We start from the raw sequence: 17215 nt of genomic DNA, 5'->3' as shown, positions 1-17215 counted from the left end.
AGGAGACAGATGGCAAGACCTCCCCATGTCTAATGGGGGTGCTCCCTAGCAGAGAGACTAAGTCCCCAGTCAGTCACTGCCTGTTGATGCCAGCCTGTAAAATAAGTGATCACATGTCTTCTAGGTGGCTTTCTATGGACAAAAGATACTGGCAGTTTAGGCATAAGGCCAGGTACGTGAGATGTAAATTCATTTCACTGTTAGGAAGTTAGCAGTGAAAGGCAAAACTTCAATGGAAAACTTTCTCCCTGAGAAAGATGCCTTAGACTTGGTTGAGATTACTACAAATACAGGTGGCTGTGTGAGACCTGGAGTTCAAATGGAAGCTGTGGAAGTCAAATCCAAAATACTAGGGTTGAGAGATTCCTTTTTTTTTTTTTTTGAGATGGGGGTCTCACTCTCACCCAGGCTGGAGTGAAGTGGCATGATCGTGGCTCACTGCAGCCTCCGCCTGCCAGGTCCAAGCGATTCTACTGCCTCAGCCTCCTGAGTAGCTTGGACTACAGGCATGTGCCACCATGCCCAGCTAAGTTTTGTATTTTTAGTAGAGATGGGGTTTTACCATGCTGGTCAGGCTGATCTCAAACTCCTGACCTCGTGATCCGCTCACCTTAGCCTCCCAAAGTGCTGGGATTACAGGTTTGAGCCACCGTGCCCAGCCGAGAGATTCTTAATCTGATGCGGTTTTAATGGGGGGTGTGTCTGGGAAGGGTGTCAGGACAGGGCAGTTCATTCTGGGTGGGGCCCCATACTTGATAAGCTGCTGCCTCATTATGACCCAGGAGGGTATAGTGACATAACCCAGTCACCTCTGCTTTCAAACCACTTGGCTCGAACCATCTCTCCACAGTCTACATTTTTACTTTGCACCTTAGTGTCCTTTTGTAAGTAATTTCTCCAGCCTTTCTCCTGCTGTGCCGAGTTTTTGAAGCCCACCAGGGGAGGTGGCTTGCAGTAAAAGTCCCACTTTACAAGTGAAGGGGGCCAAACTGTAAAGTGGTGCTGTTACTGCCAGAGGGGTTAAGAGGGTCACAGCGCAGCCCACCCTTTTTGCATCCCCAGGCCAAGCTGAGCATGGTGGTCACCATGCCTGCTTAGTGGAAGGCTTGGGCAGCTTGTGTGTTTTCTCCTGCTGCTGCCGTGACAGAACACCACCTTGGCCATGTTTTTGGGTGCCCACCCAGTGCCGGTGTACCTATAGAGACCTGGGGCTGTATTCCATGGTGGGGGTTTGGGTGCCAAGTCCCAGGCCCAGCCATCCCTATCCGTACAGTGCACCATTGTGAGTGAGGATGAGGAGGAACGGTTGGGGAGATTCTACCATTCCTTTCCAAGAGTAGATGCAGCCCCATCTGTTCCCCCTTAAAGCGCCGTTGAAGAGGAGGTGAATGGGTCCTTGCACCATTGACAGTACAAGCTAGCCAATGCCCCGGTAAAGCTTAACCCCACAGCTGACTGCCATGAACCACTGGGAATGCCCCCAAGAGAAGTGGGTGAGGGGGGTGGTCAGGAGTGGGAGTAGTATTTGAAGTGGGTTGGGGAGAGGAAGAATGAGATCAGCGGATGAGGTGTGTGCTTATTTCATCTAGAAACTGACTTGCGTGCCTCTGCTCAGAGTTACCAAGACACCAGACTCATAACCCTGATGATGAGCAGGATCATTTCAGCCGGCCAAGGGCGAACACCTTAACCTCGCTGTGGTCATTAAGTAGTTATCATTTATATTCATTGTGTATTAGAAAAATTGCTATTTCTTGGGCTAGAGCAAAAGGAGGAAGTGATGTTGTGCTGAGATGACAGAGAAAAAGCCCCACAGCCTGTGATAGGCTGAGGACAGGGGTCCTCGGACCAGCGGTTTTGCAAGCGCTGGCCTGGCATGGGGAAGACACACCAACAATAAGGGGATGTCTGTAGATGCCTGCATGTGACAGAGGGTGTGAAGAGGAATGTCAGCTGGGTGACCAGCATCCCCATGGGGGGGTCCCCCTGTGTTGGACAGGAAATGGGAACAACCCAACCCATTGGTTTAACATCTGTGCATCCAGCAGATCGAGTTCTGTGAAGTTTTCTCTGAACTTGTATATGTGTTAGGAAACCGTGCCTTTGGCTTTGCCAGGCCTCTCTTCCCAGCAGCCTGGGTCTGCCTGGGTTCCATGCCTCCTTCTGACCTGGACTGCAGGCCCAGAGCCTTCCAGGAGGGAGGGTCACTTCTGCCCACCAAGGACCTGGGCTTTCTTTCAGCTCTCTTGTCTCCTGTTCCTCTTCATCATTTCCCCACTTGGCCTAGGTGAATATTGGTGTTATCCCTTCACTAGATGACATTTTGGGGGTATTTGGTCGCTTTATCCCATCAGCCTGCCATTTATTTCAAAATAATGACCTCAGCAACTGTTTCCATAAAGATTTTCAGGTCAGCCCTGGCATGGTTACATCTTCTGCTGAAAAAAAGGACTATAGTGCTTTAAAAAACGTAGACCCCATCTTTCTTGGTTCCCTTTGGCCCCAGCCATAAGAAGGAGAAGGGGAAGGAGCGTGGCGCGCACCGCACTCTGCTCTACCCATTGCTCGTCTTCAATGTACCCTTCCTCTGAAAAGTTCTGTTTCTGAGGGTTTTGTCCTACCATGTGAGGACCCCAGTGTCCACAGAAGCAGCTGTCAGTAGCAGATGACCTTCGGGCTTCATTCATGTCCTCTTGTCTCCCTCCCCCAGGCGAGTATAGTGCTGGAAACAAGCACCACGATCCCTTTGAAGCCCCCGAGGACAAAGACCTTCCTGTGGAGAAGTACTTTGTGGAGAGGCAGCCTGTGAGCGAGCCGCCCGCAGCCCAAGTGGCCTCGGACATGCCGCCCAGCCCCACCCTCCGGGTGGACAGGAAACGCAAAGTCTCAGGTGACAGCAGCCACACTGAGACCACCGCGGAGGAAGTGCCGGAGGACCCTCTACTGAAAGCCAAACGCCGACGAGTCTCTAAAGGTGAGCCCTGTCCGCTTTGCCTGCCTGCTGGGGGGTGGGCCTGTGCATGCGGCTGCAGTGGATGGACAGGAGGTGTGGATGTGCGACGCGCTGCCCCCGTAGACAGTCGGTGAGGGGAAGCCGTGGGGCGCAGCGGTGGAGCAGACCGTCTCCATTCCCACACTGCCTCATGAGATTCCCACCCTGGAGCCCCCGGGGGGAGCCACCTGCACCTCCCCTCTCCCAAAGCCAGAACCCAGATGGCCAAAGACTATCAGGCCCCTCCCAAAAGCAGAGACCAGTGGCCACACCCCCCCTCCCCCTCCCTATTAGTGATGCGTAAGACAGTTTGTTCCCCCCGAGGGGGCTTTTTGATTAATTTGTAGTTATTTCTCCATTAGATGACTGGCCTGAGAGGGAAATGACAAACAGTTCCTCTAACCACTTAGAAGACCCACATTATAGTGAGCTGACCAACCTGAAGGTGTGCATTGAATTAACAGGGCTCCATCCTAAAAAACAACGCCACTTGCTGCACCTTAGAGAACGGTGGGAGCAGCAGGTGTCGGCAGCCGAAGGCAAACCTGGCCGGCAAAGCAGGAAGGAAGTGACCCAGGCCACTCAGCCTGAGGCCATTCCTCAGGGGACTAACATCACCGAAGAGAAACCTGGCAGAAAAAGGGCAGAGACCAAAAGCAACAGAAGCTGGTCAGAAGAGTCTCTCAAACCCAGTGACAATGAGCAAGGTATGCGGGGTCTACCCCTTGAGTGCCACCCCTCTCCTGAAGGGTGGGTCATCTACTCTCTGTAGGAAAGGGCTTTTGAGGAGACCTTAGAAGGCCATAGAAGTGGACTTGAAGGAGGATGTGGCAGGCAGGGAGTTCTCTCTTGATGTCCTTGCCTGTGGCTGGACAGGAAGTCAGTTGGGGTGGCCCAGGGCGTTGCCAGCACCCTCATTCCAGCCTCAGGCTGTCTCCAGTCTCTGGGTCCTGAGCACCCAGACCCAGTGGGTGGGAGGGGTCAGGAGAGCAGGAAGAGCCAGCTTCTGTCCTCTCTGCTGGGCCCTTTGAAGCAAATTGCCACTTGGTGTTTTGTGGGTTAACCTAGGTGCCGTTTGAATGTGGTATAATTAAAATATTAATGCTTTGAAAACATAATTGGTAGATCTTTAAAAACCGAAGCCGCTCCAGTGATCAGTGTTAACAATGGGCTTTTCTTCCTGCACTGGCTACAACTGTGTAACGCCTGCTTCTTCTCCTGTCTCCCCCCCCCCCGCCACCCCGTCACCCCCTCCGTATTTAGGCTTGCCTATGTTCTCCGGCTCTCCGCCCATGAAGAGTCTTTCATCCACCACCAGTGCAGGCGGCAAAAAGCAGGCTCAGCCAAGCTGCGCACCAGCCTCCAGGCCGCCTGCCAAACAGCAGAAAATTAAAGAAAACCAGAAGACAGATGTGCTGTGTGCAGATGAAGAAGAGGATTGCCAGGCTGCCTCCCTGCTGCAGAAATACACCGACAACAGTGAGAAGCCATCCGGGAAGAGACTGTGCAAAACCAAACACTTGATCCCTCAGGAGCCCAGGCGGGGATTGTCACTGACAGGGGAATACTACGTGGAGAATGCCGATGGCAAGGTACCTCTTGACCCCCGCTTCCCCCTAGGGCCTGTGGGAGCACATCCCTGCCTGCCTGCCAACTTCCCAGCTTGTGGGGCAAAGCTTTCCTTTTCCGGGACTCCTCCCCCACACCATACTTCACTCCCCTGTCCTAGAGGAGCATGTCTTCTGGGCAGCCTCGAAGTTTCAAACTAGTAAGAATGAAACTCCTTACCCCAAACCCTCCTTTGACAAGTACCCCCTACCCCCAAAAAAAGACAAGGAAAGAAGGTGTCTCTCCACGCAGGTTTGTCATGTGGGGAAGAGGAGGGGAAGCAGCCACTGTTAGAAGGACACAGGCTTAACTGTGTGCGCTGCCTGGTTTTATGATAGGTGACTGTCCGGAGATTCAGAAAGCGGCCGGAGCCCAGTTCAGACTACGATCTGTCACCAGCCAAGCAGGAGCCAAAGCCCTTCGACCGCTTGCAGCAACTGCTACCGGCCTCCCAGTCCACGCAGCTGCCATGCTCAAGTTCCCCTCAGGAGACCACCCAGTCTCGCCCAATGCCACCAGAAGCACGGAGACTTATTGTCAATAAGAACGCAGGCGAGACCCTTCTGCAGCGGGCAGCCAGGCTTGGCTATGAGGTGGGTCCCTGTGGGTGCTCCCCAGGGTTGCTGGCTGGGGGGCGGAGCCCAAGGGCTGCCGCTGGTGAAGGGAGGGACTTGGAGAACAGAGCAGAGCAGAGCGCAGCCCTCTCCACATCAAGGGGCTGGGCCAGTGCTCCAGCAGGATGTTTGTGTTAGCCCCAATCTCTCTGCTGTCTCTTTGGTGGCTTGTTCAATTGCGATGTGGAAAGAAAGGCCTCTCTGATGTTCAGTTCATGTTCAGGCAGGTAGGCTGCTTCGGCACCCTCCAGTCTCGCTCACTTATCTCTGATATAAAATCTGACACAACCCAGGGCTTGGCGACTGGGGGAATTTTAATGAGCCCTTTGGATTCTGATTAGCAAGGGGGAGAGAAGTTATTAGCTCTATCTGGGGCTGCCTGTACTGTTTCTGGTGGAGGGGTAGCCGTGTGGGGGTAGTGGGCAGGAAGAAGCTGTGCATGTCACAGAGGTGGGAGGTGGGGTGGACCTAAGGTCTCTTTCTGAGAGAGGGTACAGTAAGTAGCCCCAGGGCTAAGGGCTTTGGAGGAGGAACTGAGACTCATGGCTTTTCCTTCAACTCACTGCTTCTCCCTAGCCCCCCTGCCCATCCTCCTCCCAGCACGGGCCATGACAATGATAGCTTACATTGATGAGCCCCTAAGATCCAAAGTAACTAATTTCACCCTTTCATCATCTTTGTGCGATTGTAACTCATATTATTCATGCTTTCAGATGAGGAAACTGAGTCCCAGAGGCGTTAAATGACTTAAACAGATAATAATCCAGCAGCCTGGCTCCAAAGCCCAGTCTTTCCCCATCCCCGCAAACCCAGCTCCTCTCCAGGACGAGCTCCCATTGGAATTGCACTTTTCACAGTTCGAAACCTCCCTCTGCCCCTGTGCATCTCCCCACCACACACTTGTCAGTTGGGATTGTGATGTAATAGCCCACAGGGCAAAGGCATTTTTTGTGCTGGCATCAGCTCTCTGGGAGTCGTGGTGAAAATAAAATGCAGCTCAGCAGGCTGAATGTGAAGTGTGGAGAAGCACCCGGGCGACAGGATCCGCACTAGCCCACACTCAGCTATGGGCCCCCGAATTCAGCCAGACCCCAGGCTCGCATACATTAACCCTGCCGCAGTCTGCTGTGCCTTGAGCCTTTTCTGATGGGATGACCCGGCTGCCAGTCTCCCCTGGACCCAGAGCCCACCCTGGGGCATGATTGTGAGGTTGATAGCTCTGGATTATCTTTGAGGGAACTCTCTAGAAGGATTTGGAAATTAGCTCAGTTACTCAAAGATTAAACCCAAGCGGCAGCCAGTTGGTTTTGCATAAGCTGAGCCTATGAGGACAGGGTAGATGCAGTGTGCCAGGCAGGGCCACTCACTCCTAGGTGTGGTTGAGGAAATGGACTTGTGCTTCCAGCAAACACAGAGGTAAGGGACAGCTCCAGGGCAGCAAACACGCTGGCCATGGCGGGGTGGGGCTCCTGGCCTGGTCTTTGATCTTGGCTTCCTTTATCCCAGTCTCACCTTTCTGACTTCAAGAGGCCTTGTGGGTGCTCTAAGGAACAGTTTCCATTTTGTTGGTTTTCCTATAAGCAGATGGGTCTGAGGCCTGTACTAAAGAACACTGATCCATACTTTTTCAGGCTGCCAGGCCTTTGGGGAAAGAAGCCTTGAGAATGTTTATGGAAGGACTTTTCCCCTTCAAATGTAAATTTCACTATAGAACTTTCCCAGGTCATCAGTTTTGATGCTGAATGTTTTAATTACTAGATGAAAGCTTTCAACTTTGAATCCAACATTCTGAGACTTCTTTAGTCAGAAATTAAAATGTCAGGAGGATAGTCCATTTAGATGTGGCAGTGTAAACTCTAAAATAAAAGAACAATTTGCTTAACGGGTTAAGGTGCGGTATGAATGCACAGCTTTGGGAAGGGTTTCCCAAAACCCCTCTTTATCATTGTCTTCTGCTTAGCTAAAAAGATACCACATGCAATATAAAGGCTGCTCAAGCTTTGTTTTCTGTTAATCTGGTTCTTGAGGTTTAGAAACACCCTCTGCTCTTCAGATCTGTAATAGACCACCTGAAAGGCCAGTTACACTTGAACCTTTCCCTGTCAGTTCTTATGCTAAAATGCCAATGTGGAACCGCATGCTTGTGCATTTAGTGGTGATGGTTAAATTTTCTATGAATCGAATAAATCATGTTTTAAAAAAAGTTAATGAGGCATTTAATTAATTAACAATGTCGGGTTTATGGCCTTTATGGTTACATTTTGCGGTTAATGGCATTCAGCTTATAGCTGCTTAACAGAGAATTGTCCAACAAAAACAGTTTGATTTTGTTTGGGAATGGGCGGGCTGCCCTTCAAACACTCCCATTTCCAGCGTGGAGAATAAACTAAGTAACGTCTTGGGTAGACAGACGTGTCCAGCTTCTTCATTCTCTCTGTTGGTGTGACGAAAGTTGCTACCTATTTAAAATGCCATCACCCTCCCAGCTAGGAGAGTGTCATTAGCCTGCTTGACCCCAACAGAAAAGGTGCAAGTGATGTTGGTCATGGCTGGATCATAGCCCTTTAGCCAGGGCCCTTGATTGGGCCTTTGGAAACTTCCCAGCAGACCCGTTGCCAAAAGACCTGAGTTACAGGTCTAATGCTTCGTGTTAATTGAATTTGGGGCTTAGCCTTGAGTCTCAATTTCCTTGAGTGTTGAATGAGAATCATACCACTTTTCCTTCCTGAGATCTCACAGGTCACTGTGGGATATGACATACATATTTGGGAGCATCAGAAGTGTTATGGTGGTCAACAGCAAAACATCTGACCTGGTTGTTGCATCACTGTTGCCTTGCCTGCCATCCTACAGGATAACAGAGCTGACTTACCCTTCAGCCTCGATATCTTTCATTCCTTGGTTCCCTCAAATCAGCCCTAGTAGTGATTAAGGTTTCCAGGTGAAGGCCGGCCGTAATTGTCAGAGCAAATAAACCCTGGGTTGATAGGACACCAGGCTGGCCGCCAGGATCCGGGTAAATTGATTTGTGCACAGCAGTCAGTGGCGCTCAGAGCTGATCCCTGAGTCACGTGACAGGGCCTCTCCCTGGCTGGGCACACAACTCATTAGCTTACAGCCGTCTACTCGAGTCTGGCTAGTGGGGGCCTGCTAAAAGAGCAGCAGCTTCATGTGGTATCCTGGATACCAATGCTCGGGGCAGGTAGCCTGGGAGCTCAGAGGATTGTAGGCTTTCTGGCAGGTAAGGGCCTGAAGCAAGAGACACTTCTGTGGGCATGGAGCTGCTGCAGTGGCCTGAAGCAACAGGGAATGAGTGGCCAGGGTTACCAGCATGCAGCCTTAGGTTCACAGTGGGAGCATCTAGAACATTCTAGGTAACGCCCAAGTGAGTGGTCACCTTTGACTGACGTGTCCTAGAAAGGGCATAAAATAATTTTCAGAACTCACCTCACATTTATGAATGGCTCAAATGTTGCCTATTTTAGGTTACAGATGAGTTATTTAAAAGTTGCAACAGGAGAGCCTGCTGTGGCCCATCAAGCTCCCCCTTGCCAAGTGGACCGTCTGTTGGGCCACCCCACATGTTCTGGCTTTCCCCCCAGTCTTCAGAACCTGACAGCTCTCTGCTGGCCTTGACTGCTAGGAAAACAGTGTAACCTGTTGTCTGGTAGCAGATAGTGTTCCATGTGTTTGAAAACTTTCTTAATCAAGGTAATAAAACATGGAGTAAATTACCGCTCTGCTTACTGGGAGCGGTTCATTTTAATATTTTAACACACCATAGAAGTGAGATTAATAACAGTGATTCTCATGCAAACTGTTGATGCGGAACACGTTCTGCAAAGTGGGAAGGGTAGGTTCATCTTACTTAGTTCCTGAAATGCGTAGGTTGTGGTATGTGATGTATTAGATTCCTGTCATTAACTTAAGTAAATATGAAATTATATTGATTCAGCCACAAGTGGGGTGGAGAGTGAAGCAAAAAGAGGGCGGGGTTATTAGAAGTATTGATGTCATTTGTTGATGATGCATGTGGTACCAACAGAGGCACTGCCGCCCAGCCTCCGATTCCTGGTCTTTCCAAGGGGTGTGAGGACCAGCCTAAACTCCTGGGCAGCCTCCTCTCTGTGAGGTTGAGAAATGTTCTCCAGCTCGTTTAATCATTCGTTATGCCTTGATTGTCCTTGCTTTTTTTTTTTTTTCTATTATTACACATCAACTCTTGCACATATGTCCTTGCTTTCATCTAAACTTGTGTCGTCATCCACTACTACCTGTTGGATGAACCGATCAAGTGAGGATGTCCTTGTACTTATTCATGTGTCGTTTGAAATATTAGCAGCCAAATCCCTCTGTATTCACTGTGCCAGGCACTGGGCTAAGGGCTTGTGTGGGTCTCTAACTACAGCTTCTCAGCAGCCCCTTGTAGGTGCTGTTGCTTTCCTCCAAAGTAGGAAAGGAGGCTTTGGAGAATTTGAAGCATACCTCGCCCAGGGCCGGGCAGCTGGGCAGCAGACCCCTAAATGGTGCTGTCCCTGTCATCGGATGCTTTGCATATGTGTTTGCCCCTCACCAAGACATCCACCGCCTGCCCAGGAGGTAGTGGGTTCTCAGGCCTGAAGGTGTATCTTTGAAAGCTACAGAGAGGTCCACCTTACAAGGTTATTGTGCAGTATCTGATGGCGTTCCTCCCTCCCCTCCCCGCAGGAAGTGGTCCTGTACTGCTTGGAGAACAAGATTTGTGACGTGAATCATCGGGATAATGCAGGTTACTGCGCCCTGCATGAAGCTTGTGCCAGGGGCTGGCTCAACATTGTGCGACACCTCCTTGAATATGGCGCTGATGTCAACTGTAGCGCCCAGGATGGAACCAGGTCAGTGATGAGTCTTGTCTCAGCCTGGCTCTGCTGACACCAAGCTTCCCTATCTGTGCAGTGGCAGTTCTCAGGGTATGCGGGAAATTCCAGGAGAAAAGACAGAGGGTAACTGTAAACATACTGACCACTGGGTCCTGCAGAATTGAATCCAGCAGACCTTTGGCAAATGTAGATGTAAAGCTCCCAATTTTGGTCAGTCCTGTAATATTCCTATGAACCAAAGCTTCTGAAAATGTTGAGGCCTGCATGAATAATTGGGGGTGTTGCTTTTTTTTGAGTCTTGCCCTGTTTCCCAGGCTTGAGCACAGTGGTGCAAATATATTTGAGCTAAAAGTCCCAGGCGTACGCGAGGGCTAGCTGCCCCTCCACTGGTTCACCAGGACCTGCCATTGCCACCCACATGCCCAGCCGTGGCTCTCACCCTGTCCTTGACTCTGGTTTATTGGTCAGAGACCCAGGTCTAAGTCAGCCCGAGCGTCTTCCTGGTTGTGTGAGGGGGATGCTGCCATGAGGCCGGGCACTGGGGGTTTCCTGACAGTGACAGAAATGGCCAAATGGAAATGTATTTGGTCTTTCACACTTTGCAAATAGCATTCCCTCGGATTGGGCAGAGATCCACCTTCTCCCTGCCAACCCCAACCCCCAGCTCCATGAACACAGGTAGGAGGCCTCTGTACCCTCCTGAGAACACACCCCACCAGGCCCTGTTTCCTCTCCCCACCGTTCCCTTGGCTTCTGGGCCAGAGGCTGATCACCCATCTGTGTGAGGTTCTGGGGTCAAGCTTTCGGGAGAGTCTCCAGTAATCTTTGCATCTAGTTTCTTTTAAAAACAGAGGTGCCTTTTTTTTTTTTTTTTTTTAAATAGTGTGACAATTGCTTATATTGGCTTTCATGAAGATAGGATTTCTTATCCCCTGTAAGTTACCTTCACATGGTCCATAACTACTTAAATTTGTTGAAAATGTTTGCACTTTCGGCTTGAGTTCCTTCTTAGGCCTCGGATTAAGATAGGGTTTGCAGCTGGGCAGTGGCTCTCTTCCCTGTAATCCTGGCACTTTGGGAGTTCGAGGCAGGAGGATCACTTGAGTCTAGGAGTTCAAGACCACTCTGAGATTTAGGCCCGAAATAGTCTCTTCATGACCTAGAGCCAATCACTGTAGCTCAGTTTCCCTATCTGTGCAGTGGCAGTGACTATGCACACCCCTTGGATTAAATACTGTGCTTAGGAGGCTCAGTACACAAGGTACACATGCACCTAGCTTCCTGTTGCTATTAAAGGAGATAAGTGCTTTATGAGCAAGTGTGGCTTGCACGAGCATAATTCTGTTGCACCTCTCTTCCTAGGCCTCTGCACGATGCTGTTGAGAACGATCACTTGGAAATTGTCCGACTACTTCTCTCTTATGGTGCTGACCCCACCTTGGCTACTTACTCAGGTAGAACCATCATGAAAATGACTCACAGTGAACTTATGGAAAAGTTCTTAACAGGTATGACAAAGTCCAAGAAATGGTCTTATTCAAAAATTAGATGGTAGCTCGATACAATAGACTGGAATTTGACTAGGCAGAAATCATGAAGGCTGGAACTGTAAAGCTTTTTGGACAGCAGCTGGGTGTTTGAACTTTTGTGTGGTTTGACTTTATTCTAGTGAAGTTAAGTCATCTATTCACCCTCATGTTTTAAAAGTTTGCCTGAAGTTATTCTCATTTTCCACAAATGCATTCTTCACTTAGGTATGGCTCATAGGTTTACATCTTGAGTCTGGGAAAAATGACTCAAACTTCCATACATGAAATTATTTGGACAGGTTTATGGTGTTAGGTCATCAGATAACCCATTATTTAAGCCCTAGGCGTTACAAAATCCCTAAAGCAGAAGCACAGGTTTTCCTGAGTGTCAGGCACCTGCAGTTAAATTCCTTATCAGACACTTCCTGCCAAAGAATGCCACTAACTCACCGATGACCCGCCCTTGTTTACCTTAAATCACACTCACTTGTTGGAAGAAGCAGCTTAGTCAGGCTATCAAAGAAGAGATACATAAATAGGCTGGGCATGGTGGCTCACGCCTGTAATCCCAACACTTTGGGAGGCTGAAGCAGCAGATCACCCGAGGTCAGGAGTTTGAGACCAGCGTGGCCAACGTGGTAAAACCCCATCTCTACGAAAAATAAAAAAATTCACTGGGCGTGATAGCACACGCCTCTAGTCCCAGCTACTTGGGAGGCTAAGGCAGGAGAGTCTGGAAATCGGAAGGCAGAGGGTGCAATGAGCCGAGATAGTGCCACTGCACTCCAGTCAGGGCAACAGAGCGAGACTGTCTCAAAAACAAAAAAAAGAAGAGATACATAAGTATAATCCTACTTTATTTTGCTGAGAAAGAGGAAGACAGGAAATAACCTGTAGCCTGTTGTGAATGTATAGAAAAAATGCCACATGGCTCTCCATCATTTTGTTCTCAACAGTAGGTTTTATCTTGTTTTTTATTTTCTCTCTCCAGATTACTTAAATGACCTACAGGGTCGCAGCGATGATGACTCTGGTGGCTCTTGGGACTTTTACGGCAGCTCTGTTTGTGGTAAGCTGCATTGTTTGTGCTAGTTCAGTGGGAGGTGAACAAGTTCCAGTCCATGTCTGTCTGGTATGGGTGAGGGAAAGCGGGCACTGGAAGCAGGACTCACTTGGGAAAGAATCTTGTTATTTAAAGTCCTTGTTGTTGACAACTGGATATCTTGCTGTAGTTTACTGATTACTTCCTCTCTTATTTGCCCTCCATTAGAACCAGATGACGAAAGTGGCTATGATGTTTTAGCGAACCCCCCAGGACCAGAAGACCAGGATGATGATGACGATGCCTATAGTGATGTGTTTGAATTTGAATTTTCGGAGACCCCCCTCTTACCGTGTTATAACATCCAAGTATCTGTGGCTCAGGGGTAAGCATGACTATCATGTGGTTGAAAACTAGCTGAGCTGCTCTTGAGGTGACAGGAGTTAGAAATGCCCTTTAAGCAGATGAGGGTGGGTGGGCGAGTGAACTCCTTAACTGTCCATGAACCTCACACAATGCAGTAGATCTTTTCCAGAAGGGGTACGTATCAGCTTCCTTATACCCAGTGTGGTGGGGGGTGGGGCACAGCATGGTATAAACTGCCTTTATCACTAACACCAAGGCTTAAGTCACTCCCCAGAACCCAAAGGAAGTTGAAGTGGGTGACTGGGAACTTTATGGAAGGGTCAGCACCTTGGGTACTTCAATCCCTAACCACCTTGGGAAGGTGTCCTCCCTAGGACTTCCTGCCGCAGGCCACTGTAGGAGCCTTCCCAGGTCTTTGAGATGTACTGGACTACACTGATAAACCACCTTGTATAAGATGAGGATAGTCACTATACATGACACTTAGGACATTGGTGTGTCATCAGATTTAGTTAATCCCCTCTGCCCGCTATGGTTGAGCCCCTAAACGCCAGTGACCAATCACTTTGGGTGTACTTGTCAAGAGACTGCTCTGCTGTGTATTGACAAAGCTGCTTAATGAGTAACATCCTCCTCAGGTCTGAAGCTATAAACATGTATGCCATTACAAACAGTGATCAACTCATAAAGTATGGTGGGTTATATATGCAAGGAATGTAACACCTTCCTTCTCCCAAAAGAATGAAAGCATGGCAGTGGACATGCCTGAATGGAAAGGAGAGACAGCCTTGTGTATTTGTAATGCTGTTAGTGAGGGTCTGAGGAGAGAAGAGATTGAAGAAGTGGGGATACACAGACTTAATCCCCCAGTGACTGTTGATAACAGGGCACTTGGATAGGCGTGACCCGGGTTGTGGTCACAGCTGAATGAGCAGGACTTTACCACCAGAAAAGGGAGAAATGAGGCTTATTCGGATGGTCCTCCCTAGATGGACAGTTGAGTTCAGAGTTCCTACTGCTAGAAGTAGTTACTCTCCCTCACCTTAGAAAGAAATGGCAATCAGAGAGTAGGTATGGTGAGAAATGAGGGGCAGGAGCAGAGTCAAAGGAACACAGCTAGAGGCTGGTCCAGTTGGGTTGGTAGTTAATATTAATAGTTGGGAGCACTTTTCATTTTACTGGAAACTCAAAGCATTTTCCTTTGTTTTGTAGGCCACGAAACTGGCTACTGCTTTCAGACGTCCTTAAGAAATTGAAAATGTCGTCCCGCATATTTCGCTGCAATTTTCCAAACGTGGAAATTGTCACCATTGCAGAGGCAGAGTTTTATCGGCAGGTTTCTGCAAGTCTCTTGTTCTCTTGCTCCAAAGACCTGGAAGCCTTCAACCCTGAAAGTAAGGAGCTGTTAGATCTGGTGGAATTCACAAATGAAATTCAGACTCTTCTGGGCTCCTCCGTAGAGTGGCTCCACCCAAGCGATCTGGTCTCAGAGGACTACTGGTGAGCGAGCCAGACCCGCTGTGTACAGTGTGTTATAGTGTTAATCCTTGTGCATATGTGTCATAATACGACTATTTCTGTAAAGAAAGGACACTATTACATATGAAAATATCTCTTCTTTATATAAGAGAAATTACTCCAGTCAGAAGGACTTAGAAACATGTTTTTCTTTTACTTTTAAACTTTTAAGTCAGTTTTTATGAAGCTGTTATAATGTTTCTTTACTTTTCAATGCTCACATGCTTTGGGATATGTTTGTTTTTACTTGGAACATTTGTTTCTTTTCTTTTTTAAAGAGAAAAAAAATGAGGAAAAAGAGCTCCACACTTTGACTTAATTTCATACAAAGCTCTGATGACAGAGGCCATGACTGTGTAGAGTGGTCAGAACTGTGTGGTTGGTTTGAGGGAGCGAATTTGGGGAAGGCACTTGGTGATATAACTTTGTTTTGTTTACAGAGTACCTGCTCGGGCCAGGTAAATGCTATTGGATGTAATCCAGTAGTATGTAATATAAATTCAAACCATATCCACACACAACAACTAATTGTATGAAACTTTTATATTCTAATTTAAAAGCTGTGAAATTAGTTTTCACGCATCAAACCGGATTGTTTATATGTTTAAACATTTTATGCTCTTATTTAAAGAAGACTTTGAGCTATTTTTTTCTGTACCCTGTAAAATATTGAAAACTAACATAATATGTTGAGGTTGCTCGGAAATGTACATAAAACTAAAATTTTCTGAATCGTGTGTTTATGTTTGAAATCTGTGTTTTAACTTTGTAAGTAAATTCTCTGCCTTTGTATTTATATTTTACAAAAATTTTCTTAAAAGGCAATAAAACTGTTGAGGAAAGGAGAAAATTGAAGTACCTTGTGTCCTATGTATTTCTAAAGTGTTATGGTTGTCCCTGATTCTTCTTAAATGGTCCTGGTGATCTTTTCCCTATAGATAACTTTAGAGCAATTTATGGTCTCTAGAAACCAAAGCAGACTGGAGGATTTTGCAGGAGTTATACTCAGAATATGATTTGGAATTCTATTCTGAAAGCCCAATTCTTGGACGTATTTCCTGTCTCTCAGAACCTTCTCTTTCCTGTCTCCTTTGATGCTTATACAGGCCTTTGCATTGCCCTTGGCCTTGACCTTTTTCAGTCCCACATCATGGCCAACTCTTTAGGAGTGCTTTTTCCTGAAACTAGGCTTTTTTTTGTCACTTCTGCAGCCCTTCTGTTGCTTGTCCTAAGAATCAAGGCCAGTAGAGGCAGCCTTTTGTCTGTTCTTCACTTCCCAGCAGTATCTGCATTGGGCACTATCAATTGGCCCATGATTTCCATCTCACTTGCTTTTGTGCCTGTCCTCCACTACAGAGGCTAGAAAGCTGAAAACTACTTGACTCCCTTGCAGCTAGCTTTCTGAGTGCATATTCGGTTTGGAAGGCAGCATGACATAGGGGCACCTTCCTACTATAGTGGCTGCAGATAAGAAAGTTTGAAGAGACATGCCAGCCAGTTGGAATGACTAGACCAGCGTTCCACTGTATTGATCAACTTAGACCTATGCAACCTACGACCATTCGACTTTACGACCACAATCGCTAGCCACGACTGCTCCGCATCTGGCAGCGCAAACGTTGCCCAGCTGGGCGTACGACAGTGCGGACCAGCTTCCGCCAGCACTACTATCTCCGCGTGAATATAGCCTACTCAACTTAGGACCAAATCGTGTTACGACTGGTCTGTCAGAACCAATCATGGTCGTAAGTCGAGCACTAGCTGTAGTGGTTGTGGCAGTGCAGCCTTCTAATTCTTGGATGACTGCCTCAGCAGATTGTTCCTGAACCCTGTGGATCCAGAGTTGTCCCTGATTCCTGTTACCCAGCCCTTCCAAAGACATTATTCATCTAGGTCCTTGTGTCAGGTCAATTGTCTGTCGAATGCCCTCAGTGCTTTCTGATCCTGCGTAGAACACTAGGACCACCAAGGTAGAGAGCAGAGGCTGTGGGGACGCTGTATTTGTTAGGCCAGTAAACACTGGCCCAACCGGAAAAGTGAGGCATTGTTGGGAATGAAGAAATTCCATGTGAGGAATGTGAGAGCCCTTTTTTGGGGAAGACTAGCCACCAAATGAAGTTTGGAGTGTATCCTAAAGACAAAAGGCAGCCTACTGTTTTATTTACTAATTTTTCTGATAATAGGAAATGTATACCTTATTATTTAAAAAATCCAATCATGGCCAGCTGCTGTGGCTCGTGGCTGTAATCCCAGCACTTTGGGAGGCTGAGGTGGGTGGATCACAAGGTCAGGAGATCAAGATTATCCTGGCCAACATGGTGAAACCCCGTCTCTATTAAAAATACAAAAATTAGCTTAGGTGTGGCAGTGTGCATCTGTAATCCCAGCTACTCGGGAGGCTGAGGCAGGAGAATGACTTGAACATAGGAGGTGGAGATTGCAGTGAGCTGAGATTGCGCCACTGCACCCCAGCCTGGTGACAGAGCAAGACTCCATCTCAAAATAATAAATAAGTAAATAATCCAATCATGTCAGAAATAGACACATTTCCCATTCTCCCCTCCCCCCACCCATGTTAACCACTATTAACAGTTGGCTGAATTTTTGTTTTATAGGAAGTCACCTCAAAAAGCAGTGGGGAGTACTGTTGAAGCGAAAGAAACAGATAGCAAGACCAGTAAAAAAGA

General features: G+C 48.1%; 1 protein-coding gene across 11 annotated transcripts in view; it reads left to right on the top strand.

The window, feature by feature from the left end:
- BCOR (BCL6 corepressor) overlaps positions 1-15383 on the top strand; it is a 127120-nt gene extending 111737 nt beyond the window's left edge. For 7 of the 11 annotated variants that reach the window (XM_032261651.1, XM_032261654.1, XM_032261652.1 and 4 more), the window contains 9 exons: positions 2711-2974; positions 3355-3699; positions 4256-4584; positions 4939-5193; positions 9922-10088; positions 11436-11581; positions 12594-12671; positions 12873-13029; positions 14223-15383. In XM_032261651.1, coding sequence (XP_032117542.1) covers positions 2711-2974; positions 3355-3699; positions 4256-4584; positions 4939-5193; positions 9922-10088; positions 11436-11581; positions 12594-12671; positions 12873-13029; positions 14223-14514 — 2033 coding nt within the window. In that variant the 3' untranslated portion in view covers positions 14515-15383. The remainder of the gene's footprint in view (positions 1-2710; positions 2975-3354; positions 3700-4255; positions 4585-4938; positions 5194-9921; positions 10089-11435; positions 11582-12593; positions 12672-12872; positions 13030-14222) is intronic. The other 4 variants (XM_032261661.1, XM_032261659.1, XM_032261658.1 and 1 more) reach the window with 1 other exon arrangement.
- Positions 15384-17215: the final 1832 nt, after the last annotated feature.

The sequence above is a fragment of the Sapajus apella genome, unplaced genomic scaffold (assembly GCF_009761245.1).
Source record: "Sapajus apella isolate SASKATOON/1434 unplaced genomic scaffold, GSC_monkey_1.0 scaffold125, whole genome shotgun sequence".
Lineage (NCBI taxonomy): Eukaryota > Metazoa > Chordata > Mammalia > Primates > Cebidae > Sapajus > Sapajus apella.
This window is presented reverse-complemented; position numbering and strand designations above follow the sequence as displayed.